The sequence below is a fragment of the Galeopterus variegatus genome, unplaced genomic scaffold (genome assembly GCF_000696425.1).
Source record: "Galeopterus variegatus unplaced genomic scaffold, G_variegatus-3.0.2 Scaffold5559, whole genome shotgun sequence".
NCBI lineage: Eukaryota > Metazoa > Chordata > Mammalia > Dermoptera > Cynocephalidae > Galeopterus > Galeopterus variegatus.
The window spans coordinates 89,271-102,672 of record NW_007731670.1 but is presented as its reverse complement, the minus strand read 5'-3'; the positions used below and the strand labels follow the sequence as shown (position 1 = coordinate 102,672).

The window sequence follows — 13,402 nt, the reverse complement described above, 5'->3', positions numbered from 1 at the left end:
CCCAACAGCCACCTGGTCACCATCTGGGCTGAGAGCGACGGAAAGGGCAGGAGAGAGAGAGAGGGAACCCAGGCACCCACGGGGCCGACCCAGAGACCCTGACCACACCTGGACCTGGAGGCCGAGAAAAGGGCTTAAAGATACCCACTTCCACCACACAGTCCTCCCCACCACCAGAGTTACAGACACCCCCATTAAGATGCTCCTTCCAGATGCTCTTCTCATGAGGGCTGCCCACACACACACCCACACCCCTCTCCCTGTAGCTCCCGCCATCCAAGCTCCTCCACAGTCTCCTCAACAAAGGCCCACCCTCACCCAAACACTCCCTGCCTTTGCTCCTCCGTCCTCAGGACTCCCTGCCAGCTCTCTGTAACCTGACCTTGCCATCCTCTCCAGCCGTCAGTAACTGGCACCCAGCCCGCAGGAAAAGCGCAGCAGCAACAAAGCCACAGTGGGCAGGGAAGGCAGCCAGCCGTGCCCCCTCTTGCCAGGCCCACAGCTCCATCGTGCCGTCCAACCGGCCAACAGCTACAACCCGCCCAGGCACATTGAAGGCCAAGGTACGGACAGAGGCTCCTGGGGCCCCCAGTTCCTATGCAGGAGGTAGAAATGGAAATGTCAGGCCCCCTCTCAGCACAAGCCCAAAGTGACACGGAATGCTGATGTCCATCATTCCCCATCTCCCACTCCTGTCCTCCTATGCTTCCTTTCCCAGAGCCTCACAGGACCTTCTTACCTTGGTGACTTTGAGCCCGTCCACATGGAAGAAGCTGAACCTGCCAGACCAGCTACCTGTGGCTATTACCTGCCCCTCTGGATGGAAGGCAGTGCAGTTCAGGGGCTTGGTACAGGTGTGCTGGAAGGCCAGCTGCCCATGGACTGTGTCCCACAGCTGGAGGACAGAGAGGAGAGGAGGCAGGGTGCTGAATACAGATGCCTGAGCTTCTTAGTCCCAGAGCTCCAGCAGCCACGTTGCCCAGTCCCCACACTCAGCAGGGAAGGCCTCCTCAGGCCAAGCAGTCAGCAGTCTCTGCCATGCTAAGAGAACACCTCATCATGACTGACTCACAGTCTAGGTCACTTAGACCACGGCAGCCCCCTAGTCATTACCTTTAGGCATCCCCCCAGGCACACGGTAGCCAGCAGCCGGCGGTCTGGGCTCAGGCAGCTGCCAGTGACTTGGTACTGGTGGGCCTTGGTCTGGAACACCCTATCCCGGGAAGAGAGTCAGGCCCCTGGGACTCCTTGGCCATAGGCTCCCCCCTTGTTCCCTTCACCTGAGGCTTCTGATAAATGGAGAAAGCCCCCCTCCAAGATATGTGGGAGGCACCCCGTACCGACAACCATGCTGCAGGTCCCAGAGCTCCAGGAGCCCGCTGAAGGCAGTGAGAAAGAGGGCACTGTCAGAGAGGAATGAGCAGGAGGAGATTCCATCACAGCCACTCACCACTGACTTCTCCTCCTGTGAGAGCGGGTGAAGCACAGCTCAGGCAACACCCTTTACCCTCCATGTCCCACTACCCCGGGCCCCAACCAGAGAGGAGGCCAAGGCAAGAAGGGCTTAAAAAAACTAATAAAAAAAAAAAGAAGAAGAAGAAGGGCTTGCCCCTGTCTGTCTACATTCTCAGCCCAGGCACAGGTTCAGATGGGGCCTCATGATCCAAGTAGGGCCACATCTTCTCTTTCTCTCCAAACCTCATACCTACTCCCCAGTCATGGGAGATTTTGATTGGTCTGAGGGAGAGGGATTACATGCATGCATATACATGGGGGTGAGGATAATATGGGTGGGAAGAGGGGAGAGAGAGGCCATGGCTATGCGACTCATCTCTCCAGCCTAATCTACTATCACCCTCCCATAAGCACCCTCTGCTGCAATCGTTCCCAGCAATTTACAGGAAACATTCTCCCCCTGTGTCTTTGCTCAGGCTCCTCACTACATGCAGAATGCCTGCCCTTCTCTCTCCCATAACTACACAACTCACTGAACTCTTAATTATGTCACACGGTTATGTTTTAGGTCCTTTTTTTACCTTCTGTCTTACTTCCAAACAAAATTGACCACTTGGTGGGCAGAAACAAAGTCTTAAGCCCGGTGTTCCTTGCAATGCTTAGTACATGCCTTGAATAAAGATGTGCAGCAAAGAGCTACTGTGTGATTGATTTTTTGACCCATCCCTTTGATCTGATGTGAGAAGAATCAATCAGGGTGATAGTGGGTGGGTCTAGGATGGGTCTTGGCTGGTCTAGGGCTTTGGGGCAGTCTGTGAGGGTTTCTGAAGGTAAATTCTGCCCCATCTTAAGTATCATACCTGCCAGGTTCTCAGGTCCAACAGGTAAACTGTCCCACTGGCAGTTCCCACAGCTGCTCTTTGCCCATTGGGGGACAGGGCCACAGCGGTGGGGGATGAGGAAACTGCCAGAGTCAGGCTGGAGCTAGAAAAATGAGGGGAAGACAGCAAACATGAAATCGGTTTCTGCATTTCTGCTCCTGAATCCCACTCTCCACAGTGCTTCTGATCTGTCCTTTATTCTCCAGTTTCAGAAAGGGCTGCAGCTTGCTTTCTGGTGGGCTTATTAATGTCTAGAGTAAAGGGTCTTCTTACGTTTGCTGATCCCTCATGGTCTGGGGCTTATTAAGCCATCGCAGCATGCGCCGGAGGTGCCATTGCTGGGAGAGCAGGGGGGCCTGGTGGCAAACAGGTGAGTCTAGAGGCTGGTTGGCTGCCTGCTGGGGCAGGAGTAGGGGGTACTGGCTGAGGATTGGAGCCTGCTGCTTAAGGAAGGTGCAAAATACAGCAACGTCAGCCTCAGGGAGCTTTTGTTCCTGTTCAGGGACTGAAGAAGCTACAAAAGAGAGACAGATTGAGAAGGGCTCAGCCCTTCTGCATCCTCTAGATCACTAGGGAGTCAGCCTGGACCCCATTAACCCCAGCAAAAATGGAATCACATGGTGTGTCAAAAATAGTAAGTTTTAGTTGGTTAGAGTGTGGTGCTGATAAAATAGCAAGTCTCAAAGTGTGGCCCTCTGGCCCCATATCAAGAACACTTGTTAAAAGTACCAAGCTTTAGGCCCCACTCCAGACCTAGAGAACCACTATCTGGGGACCCAAGGATCAGCAATTCAAATAATTTCATGCCCACTAAATAAAGTTTAAGGACCTCTGATCTATGAGAGTAAGCAAAAGGACTCCTGAGAATGATTTGCTTATACTCTTGGCATTTTCATCTTGGAATGGAAACTTGACTATTTTTTCCATTACACCTCCTGATGAGTCCCCCCCCCCCCCATCCGCACACCCAGGAGTCCCGTATCTCAGAGAAGAAACCACCCAGTGACTCATCTCACCATAGAGGGCATGGGCCTCCAAGAGCCGAGAGACCAGACCCAATTTCAGGTGTGCAGCCACCACGTGGAGACTGGTGAGGAACTTTGAAAGAAGGCCACGGTTCCCACTGTGGAGCTAGGAAGGCAAGATTAGATTCATTAGGGACATGAAGAGCTAGTGAGGAGGAACAGTATAGTCTTAGACCCTGTCTGTGCAGCCAGGACCTAGACCCAAGAGCTGGGACAAAGGACCTGAAGAAGAAGGGCAGGAAAACAGAAAGGAGAGAGGTAGAGGGAATTTGAGAGGAGGGGGTAATGGTAGTGGTGATGGTGATGTTGATAAATGTGAGGGGTCTCAGAATAGCGAAGCAGTTACTTGGGGAAAGGTGTCTGTGGGGTCTGGGGACTAACCAAGTGGTAAGGCAGGTCTCCCAGAGCCTCAGGAGTGCAGCTTCGGAAAGTGCCTGGGGCATCAGGGTCACACATCTTCCAGAGCTGAGCTATAAAAACAGACATTGAGAAGGTCTCAGATCATATCCCTCAGGCTACAGGAGGAGTCACCAACGCACTGGGGTGGACAGCAGATGGGGAGCACCAGCAGGTGGTGCTGGCCCAGGCCCCACACCCCATGCCCGGCTGACCTGGGCTGCAGTCACCTGCAATGAGGGTGTGTGCCGTTTCCTCCAGCCCCAGCCTCTTCCCATAGCGACGTGTAGCTGCTGTTCTCAGAGGCCCATCAGGGAGGCACAGCCGGGCACCAGGGCGCTCCAGGGGGCCCTCCCCTAACAAACTGTCCTCGTGAGAGGGAGGAGGCCTGTCAGTGAGCATCCTGGCATAGCAGTGGCCTCCCATTTCCACCTCAAACAGTGGCAACTGGAGCAACAGCTCATGCAGGGCCTGGGCGACAGGTGTTGGGGATATAACTAGGGAAGGGCAGGATGAAGAAAGGATCCCACGGTCGCTGACTCAAAGACGGGAAGGCAGAGTGAGGTCGGTAGAAGCTGAGCTGGGGGCACCTGTACCTGCGCAGACTCTGGACTAGGTAGGCAAATGGGCCCATGGGGTAGAGGTCTCCACTGCTACCAGCAGCCACTGCTTCGTCCCAGCTCTTAGTCCCCATGGGCAGTATACGCCACGCACTCAGCACTCCATGCAGCTGGTCCACAGTCAGACCTGAAAACCCAAGCTCTCTGAGGCCCTCACCAAACCACACAGCACACCAATCCCCATGACACCTAGTCCCTCCTTGCACTGCCTGCTGAGGCTCCTCAGCCTTAGCCTACAAACCCAGCCCAACCACTGACCACTACGTGTGGCCTTAAGGGAGGCCAAGGCTTGGGGAAGGACATCGGAGCCGTGCTCCTGCTCCAGGGTGCTCAAGATGTGCTGCAGCAGCAGGGGGACAGTGGCAGGCAGGGTCCTGAGCCGCTCAGACACCTGGGAGCAGAGGGAGACCGGGCTCAGTGGGGAGGGAGAGAAGGAGCTGTGGCTGTGGGGGACGGGAGAGGGCAGTGTTAAGAACAGTGGGAAGGGATGATGAAAAGTTACAGAGAAACAGGTGGGGGTGAAGCGAGTGAGGGTGGAATGAGTGATAAGAAGACGGCAAAGGATAAGGGCTGGGGATGAGACAAAGAAGCTGACTGGAGAAGGGAAAGTGGGATTAGGACTTAGAAGATGAGGAGCAACCGACCTGCTCATAAAGCGTGAAGAGCCGCAGGTGATCGGTGACCAAGCGCAGGTAGAGTGGCAGACCTGAGCCCCGCTTCACCAGCAGCAGCTGCATCTGATGAGACTCAGAGGACTCAGTGTGGGGACCAGAGAGCCTGCCCACAGCCAGCCTTCTGTCCCAGCACCACACCCTCTGCAAGGCAGCTCCTCCTCTGAGAGTCCCCAGCAGGGGACAGGCACGCGGCCATCCCTCAGGACACAACCATCCCTCCCCTACACTGCCCTGCCTAGCCACCCCCATGGCTCACCCCACCCCACCTGATAAGAACAGTTTTGCTTGTCCCTTCACCCGTACAGGCCCCAGAGAAGCCATTCACCAGGGCAAAAGGCTGGGTGATACTATAAGGAATCAGTTATCTTATTAACCACTTCCCCTGGTAAAGAGTTCCTGAGAAAATGAAGGACTGGGCCTGGTCGGGGCAGCTGGCAGCCTCAGCACCCGGGTCATCTGGGCTCCTAGATTTGGCCCACGTGCCCAACAACACTGGCCTAGATCCAACCTGGTTGTTAAAAGGCGACTCCTCCAGCCGCTTCCCGTACAGAGCCAGCTCCTCTCTCACTAGCTGGGCCCGGGCAGATGGCTCCAGAGTCCCCAGGGCCACCACGTGGGCACCTTGGCTCTGCTCAAGTGTCTCCCCCAGGCCTGAGTCACTAGACATGCTCAGTACCAGGTGTACTTTCTGTGACATTTGGGCAAAGGGGCAGGGAGGTAGAAAGAAAAGGAGAACCACATTAGATAGGTCCCTCTCCTCCTGACTGTATCCATCCTTCTCCCCAACCTGCCTCCCACCCCCACCTCCTCCTCACACTTACCCGGGGAAGGGTCTTTGGGATCCAGTCAGAGATCAGCTGCCCATTTTGATCCACCAACCTGTCGGCCCCATCAATGATCAGGACCAGAGCCTGGCCAGGTTGCAGGGCCTGAGCAGACTTGGGCAGCAGCCTCTGCAGCTCCCACACCAGGCCTCTGTGTGTGGAGGGAGTCAAGGTCAGCAGGAGAGAGGGGCAGGGGCAGGGCATGGGACCATCAACAAGGCTGGGCTGATGAAGGGTACACACCGGTAGGTATTGGGGAGGGTGCTCAGCTCTTGCACTTGGCTATGCAGATAGGTACACAGGCGTCTGAGCAGGGTGAGGGCAAGGCCCTGGTCTGGACGGGCCCCTGGAAAGTGGAAGAAGACTAAGGGGGCCACCTTGGCCCCATCAGAAGAAGCCTGCAGGGCTGACACAAGGGATGCCTACATGGGACAGGAACAGAAAACATGGTCACATTTTTCATGCACAAGCTCCCTCTGCCTCCCCTCCTGAGCCCATACAGCCCTCCTGCCCTCCCTCCTGCCCAGGTCCCAGAGACTCTGTACCAGGAAGGCGGTCTTGCCCTGTCCCGACTGCCCAGTCACCAGGCTCAGCCTCCCACGGTGCAGCATCAGCTGCTGCACTGTGTCCTGAAGAAGGCGTGGTCGGGCAGGACTCGGTGGGTTCTGCAGCTGCTGAAACGTGGCCTGGACCAAGTCATCATCTGGGATGGACACTGGCTGCTCCAGCTGGGCCCCAGGCTGAGGGCACGTGGAGCAGTGACTATATGTGCTTCCATGCTCCTCAGGACCCCCAGGCTTAAAACTCCCAGAGCCCCTACCACGTCAGTTCCCATTCAAGACTGCCTAGACCACACTGCCCTACCCCTTTCTCCACTCCTCTGGCCATCAGTGCTCCTACTGACCTGTAGGTAAAGCTTCTGGATCATATTCCATCCAGGCTTAAAACTCCCAGAGCCCCTACCACGTCAGTTCCCATTCAAGACTGCCTAGACCACCCTGCCCTACCCCTTTCTCCACTCCTCTGGCCATCAGTGCTCCTACTGACCTGTAGGTAAAGCTTCTGGATCATATTCCACACATCCTGCAGAACCAACTGCCCAAACTCCTTCAGCCCCCCAACATAGGGCCGGCCAGCTGTGACACCCCCCCACTCACAGGAGTATCTGTGGGCAAAGCAAGCACAACCAGAGTCAGAGCAGGCTTGGGCCCCCCAACCCCCCATCTCTCTGTACAGGTGCTCTGAACCTCCCCCAGCTCACCTGCGACAGGTAATCCCTTTCTGTCTGCTCAAGTAACTCTTCAGTTCTGAGATCCGATGTGCAGCCTCTTCAGACTCAGAAATAAAGTCAGATTTCCAGGCATCTGGCACAGAGCTGACCACCAAACAACCCAAGAGTAGGGCCAGACTCAGACCCCAGTCTCCCTCCACCAACCATGTGACAAGAAACTCCTCAAGTGGAGACCTCCTGACTTCAGCTCCAAGGTTGATTTGAAGCTGCAAAGGCATGCCCCCTGAGTCCTGTTTCTCTCCCCTAGCTCCCCCTCCTATACTCTGAATGTTGGGGAGAGAAAACATGGCCACTGAGCCTGTCTGGCCTTCTGTGTACGCCTGGCCCCAGAGGCAACAGAAGGTACCTGAGGAAACTAGAATCCCGGAAGTAGATGAGAGCCTGGGCAGAGGGCTGCAGGCGGAGGCCCCGATTCAGGAACTGCATCACCTCCATCTCTGTCACAGAGCGCCCTAAAGGGTACTGCTGGGCCTGCAGGGAGAGGGCAGACAGGCGGGTTCAGTCCTAGGTCACACTAACCCCGCCCTTGAGACCTTCCATGGCCCTAGAGCCCTTTACTTCAGAAAAGTTTCTTCCTCCCTCTAGACACAAGCAATAAAATATAGCTAACAGCTACCATTTATTGAATGCCTGTTATGTGTTGATAGTCCTGCAATGTAGATGCTGTCGCTTAAAGATATGTGGGGAAATTGAGGCTAGGTAAGATTAAGCTGCTCCCCACAAAGCTGCACAACCTGTAAATGATGGAAGGGAGATCAGACCCCGGATCCATCTGATGGCAAAATCTAAACAGATCTCTCTCACCTGTTACATCCCTTGGCCAACCCTGGAGGTACTTCTCAAAGGAATTTCCTCATCTAGCACTTGGTCAACTCACAGAATCTTCTGCCTGAGTTTCACTTCAAGTCTCAAGAACTAGCCTGTGCATAGTCCTGGGCTTCCTGACAAACTGTGGTTCCTCCCCACTCCTGCCCTAACCTGTTTCCTCCCCAGCCTCTCCTCCAACCTTGTCTACCTTACCCAGCGGAAGTGAGGATGGTCAGGGAGGCTGTAGTTGGGGGGAATGTGGCCATAACGGGAGCCCAGAATCCCCACAAACAGCTGCGAGTTCTCCACTTCCCCAAGACACACTTCCAGTTGTCTGCAGAAATGGTTATGGGGACATGCAGTAGTCTCTGGGGGCACAGGATTGGGGAACACAAGCACAAACAGGGAGACTGGGCCCTGGCTCGCACCGAGCAAAGTGAAGACAGGCTGCTCCTGTGAACATCCCAGGGCAACTTCCTGCCCTCGCCCTCATCCATTCCTGCAGCCCCAACCCTGCCCACCCCAGTTCCATCACTCAAGCACCTCGTCCCTGACCCAGCCCCTCTTCCCTGTGGTCCCCACACCTGTTCCTGCGGGTCTCCTCCTCAGTGATGCCCCAGCGCAGGTCAATGCCGAGAATGCTGATGCGGTGGGGTGCCGCTTGGGCCTGTAGTGCAGGCAGCACGGACCTCAGCAGCAAGTCCCGCTCCCCGTGCATGTCTCGGAAAGTGGATGAAATAAAAAGCCGGATGCTGCGCCATCTGGGGGTGAGCAGAGGACTGCATTCAGTCTAGGCTTCAGCCCACTATCCAATCCACAGGCCTGCCACGATCACCCTTCAGCACTGAGAACAAGCCAGGCACGACAGATAGCAGAGGGTGCCCAGCAGGTCTCTGGAGAAATACCGCAGTCTCAACCACAGCGCCCTGGAATTTAAACCTCACTTGCCATTTCTCATGCACCCCTCGTTTTTCAGTTAATCATTATTATGTACCTATTATTTGTTCATGACAACACTGTGAGGTAAGCACTATCAGTATCTTCACTTTACTGATCAAGAAACTACAGCTTTAAGGAAGTAAGCAACTAGGCAGTGGGCCAGCAGCAGCTCGGGGCAGTGAAATAAAACAGAAAGTAAGCAACTAGCCCAAGGTTCAAGCTATTTGGCAAAGCCAAGATGAAAAAGCCCGAACCTGTGATCCTAAGCCCTCTGCCTAAGCCTTGGCTGTATGGCCACGGTGCCTGCTCCCCTCCCCACATTCTAAACCTCCTTTTCCCAATAAAGAGAGGAACGTGTTTCCAATCTGATAATTTCTTGTGCTACAAAAACCTCTGCCTGGGAAAGAGGAAGCACACCTTTTGGAATAGAACAAGCATCATCACAATAGCCGGAATGTTAGTCACAGAGTTTCTCCAGGTTTTGACTGTAGCCCTTTCCAACTCACAAAGGGACAGAAACACAGACTGACCCAAGCTGGGAAATGGGAACCAAGGGCCTTAGAGCATCTTCTTCCAGTGGCCGGAGAGACAGGGCCCCTGTCTTTCCTGGGGGAGGTGGAATCTTGAATATTTTGTCCATTTGGCCCACATGTTCCAGAAGACGGGAGGCCCCACGCTCTGCGATGAACCTGCCATAAATAGCAAAATAAAACAAAATAAAGAAGAGTAGAATACCAGAGGTCAGAATCAGGAAGGTCTTTCAAGTGGGGGAGGGGGACAAAGATATGGTCAGATTAGGCCACCCAGTTAACTGGAGCTCCCTAAAATGACAATAAGCAGTGAACGCAGACTTAAAATAACAAGACTACAGAACCGCAGGAATAAAGGATAAGAGAAGAAACCCAACTCTAGCTTCTCCTGGTGTGCATGATAATTACAGGCTTTTTGTTGGGACAGGGGCTATTGCACTGAGCTAAGTTATAAAGAGTAAGCCCACCCCAGACTGGGCTTGATTAGCTCTGTACCAGTCATCAAAACTCCCTAGAGAAGGAGGAATGTGCGTGAGGCTTCCTAATAACAGCTGAGGGAAATAGTGGCAGCCAAAGGAAAAGGCAGGGAGGAAACAAGTAAATGAGAAGGCTAAGGGAAAAGACAGAGACACAGTAAAAAAGATTGCTGTAATAAGATTTTCTCTGGATCAAGAATTGAACAGAGGCCACAGGAATGTGTAACATTTGAGTTGTTCCCATAAAAGCTAACAGTGCAATCTCCCATGTCCCTTCTCTTTCCTCCTGGATGTAATACAAACTTGGCTAAATACAAAGAAGGCTGGGGCTGAAGGAGCCATCCTGAACCAGGAGACAGAAGCTGAGTATTTCTGGATCGTGGATCAATAAGACAGAAAGCGCCTGAGTCTCTCTGTAACTCTTGTGTTGCTGTTATGCCTGGACAGCTGCAAAAGGAGTAAACTTTTGTCTTGCTTAAAAAAAGAATTGAAATGAGTAGACCACAGATGATCTCTTAAAGACATTCTAACAAAGCCCCCAACCCCTTCAGTGTCCACCCTGTACTCACTTCAGTATCCCATCAGTACAGCCTGAGAGTGTCACATCATTGGGATTCCTATCTGGTGATCTGACAAAGGAAGAAGCAAAACAATAATCATTAGAACAAAGGCCTAGAACACAGAGTCACTGCCCCCTAACATCCTAAAAGGGACACCTCACCTCTGCACTTTCAATGGGGTTATGTCCTAGGCTAGGGCTGGGGTGGACCACACTAGGGGTACAGAGCTAGGCTGAAGACTTCAGGAAAGGATCTAGCACATGAAGTGCAACAGAGGTAAAGAAGGCAGAGACCAGGAGGTGCCTGGCAAGTGAGAGTGTCCGGTACAGAGCTAGGCTGAAGACTTCAGGAAAGGATCTAGCACATGAAGTGCAACAGAGGTAAGAAGGCAGAGACCAGGAGGTGCCTGGCAAGTGAGAGTGTCCCAAGCTTTGGCAGGGGTAGTGGAAATATGGATCACTAACTTTTGACACTGGGCAGGAAGTATAAGCACGATTACCTGTATCCTGTCCTTTTTAGGAACACACCAACAAAGAGGCACTTGGAATTCACATGCTGCCAGAAAATCTGTTTGGCCACATTTATCATTACCTTATCCATCGTTTGGCCAAAGAGGATGACCCTGTCCACCTGTGAGATGAAAGGGTAGGGGCTAAGACCAGGGAACAAAGGGACAGAGGAGAAGCTAAAGAGCTCAGGACATCAAGAAAAGAGATCTCCGAGGACTGAAGGATTAGCAGAACTCTGAGGGGAGTGGGAAACTGCCTTTCCTGAGAGCACTTAGAATGAGAGAAGCCACTACATGTCGACTTGAAGGGGTGTCAAACAGAAGGTTAGGGCAGGGGCAGTGGTGTGCTAGCTGGCTCATTTGGGCTTAAGAGAACTGATTATTAAATTTTTAGGAATTCTGTAAGCCAGCTGTTAAAAATGGCCATTATGAAACATTAAATTACATAGATTTAAAATTAAATAAACAAAAGGTAATAAGCACTCAAACCTCATCACTTCCACATTATTTTACTATGTTTTCTATTATCTACTCTTGAGCTTATTTATATCTATTGTATCAGTATTGTAGAAATACTACACAATGGTGAGCTACTAAGCATCTCTTCCCAATTCTATGTTCAGTGACATCATCACGTTGGTAGCTTGAAATCTGCCATGTTAAGGACTATCTATATCACAGAAATTATCAAATGCTATTAATTAAAACTTATTTTTTACCAAATATTATTAACTACAACTTATTTTTCCAGACAGCTAGTTGTTAAACATTTACCAGCACACCACTGGATTGCAGCCAGCGGGGAGTTGATCTGGACACTGTACGTAGTTTGAAAGGTCAGCTTTGAGGAGTCAAGAAACAAGATAAATCCACTGTAGAGAAAAATGTGGGAGATGGGGAGAGTTTCTCAGGGACTGAGCAGTACTTACAGGGACTCTTTGAGCAGCCAGAGACAACAGGTATTTCCCAAAAGTATGCACGGGACATTCATGCTTTTCTTCCAACTCCTGAAGCAAAGAGACACGTTATGTGGTTGTACAAGAGATGATTACTAAGTAATAACCACCACAGACTACTTGGGAAATCTCCAGACTGTGCATATCCATGCTTTTACTAACTATTCAGGCTTTTCCCAGGCCTGTGTCCATGAACATCTTTTTGGATGGTTGGGGTGAGTGTCTGACCTGGACTTGAGCCTGGAGCTCGATGGCCGTCTTTAGGATACCTTCTTCTGCCTTAAGCACTGCAGTCTTCAGAGTGCCTCTTCCGCACAGCAAGATATCAGCCTGCTCTGCCCGAGCGATCATCATTCCAATCAATAGCAGCACATAGTTCAGCGGGGGCTGATTGGACAAGCCTCAGGATGAAATAAAGCTCCCCTATCTTGGAATCCACCCTTGCCTGCCCAGCCCTGGAGGCCAAACACCTCTACTGGTTTGGGGAAAAAGGAAAGGGGAAAAATTCCCCAGTTAGGAGGGGTTAGCTTCAGCAGCCCTCAGGAAGAGCCGGCCAACTGGGGAGGGGGTAGATACAAGCCAAAATCCCTGCCCAAATTCAACATTGGGATGTAGTGAGGTGAAAGTGAGACATTTTTTTTTTTTTCCTTTTTGTCTTTTTCCGTGTCCGGCAACGGATCGCAACCCTCAGTGTCGCCCCCGTACCAGACCGGGACCAGCAACGGGATCGCAACCCTCGGTGTTGCTCCTGCGCCTCGCTCAGCCAGTGAGCGGGAACTGGTCTGTATGTGGGATCCAAACCCTCGGAGGGAGCGCTGCCGCGCTTCCCAAGCAGCACACTATAGCAGTGTGCCACCGGGCCGGCCCAAAGTGAGACATATTTTGGTGATGGAAATTTAGAGTATTAAGTACCAGCCCAATGTGAAATGTTATTATTATAATCCATAAACAGGATTGAGCGCCAAATACTGATATTTGGAAGCAAATTCATATCATTTGTTTCAGTCTGAGTGCTTGCCTGGAAGAACCAGGTCTGGGAACAGGATTTTTTTCCTTTTTGTCTTTTTTTGTGTCCGGCAACGGATCGCAACCCTCAGTGTCGTGCCCGGACCGGACCGGGACCAGCAACGGGATCGCAACCCTCGGTGTTGCTCCCGCGCCTCGCTCAGCCAGTGAGCGGGAACTGGTCTGTATGTGGGATCCAAACCCTCGGAGGGAGCGCTGCCGCGCTTCCCAAGCGGTGCACTGTAGCAGTGTGCCACCGGGCCGGCCCAAAGTGAGACATATTTTGGTGATGGAAATTTAGAGTATTAAGTACCAGCCCAATGTGAAATGTTATTATTATAATCCATAAACAGGATTGAGCGCCAAATACTGATATTTGGAAGCAAATTCATATCATTTGTTTCAGTCTGAGTGCTTGCCTGGAAGAACCAGGTCTGGGAACAGGATAACTCTCT

At 52.4% G+C, this 13,402-nt stretch overlaps 1 protein-coding gene across 1 annotated transcript in view; it reads right to left on the bottom strand.

The window, feature by feature from the left end:
• Positions 1-13,402, bottom strand: part of TEP1 (telomerase-associated protein 1) — a 46,353-nt gene that overhangs the window by 13,808 nt on the left and 19,143 nt on the right. Inside the window, 27 exon segments of the mRNA XM_008589634.1 lie at positions 13-114; positions 383-595; positions 740-895; positions 1,114-1,213; positions 1,341-1,465; positions 2,316-2,439; positions 2,610-2,850; positions 3,353-3,467; positions 3,743-3,831; positions 3,988-4,121; positions 4,354-4,504; positions 4,636-4,768; positions 5,022-5,114; positions 5,560-5,739; positions 5,873-6,026; positions 6,119-6,297; positions 6,421-6,615; positions 6,923-7,040; positions 7,137-7,250; positions 7,513-7,637; positions 8,187-8,307; positions 8,558-8,734; positions 9,443-9,601; positions 10,488-10,547; positions 10,978-11,108; positions 11,916-11,993; positions 12,171-12,329. Coding sequence (XP_008587856.1) covers positions 13-114; positions 383-595; positions 740-895; positions 1,114-1,213; positions 1,341-1,465; positions 2,316-2,439; positions 2,610-2,850; positions 3,353-3,467; positions 3,743-3,831; positions 3,988-4,121; positions 4,354-4,504; positions 4,636-4,768; positions 5,022-5,114; positions 5,560-5,739; positions 5,873-6,026; positions 6,119-6,297; positions 6,421-6,615; positions 6,923-7,040; positions 7,137-7,250; positions 7,513-7,637; positions 8,187-8,307; positions 8,558-8,734; positions 9,443-9,601; positions 10,488-10,547; positions 10,978-11,108; positions 11,916-11,993; positions 12,171-12,329 — 3,726 coding nt within the window.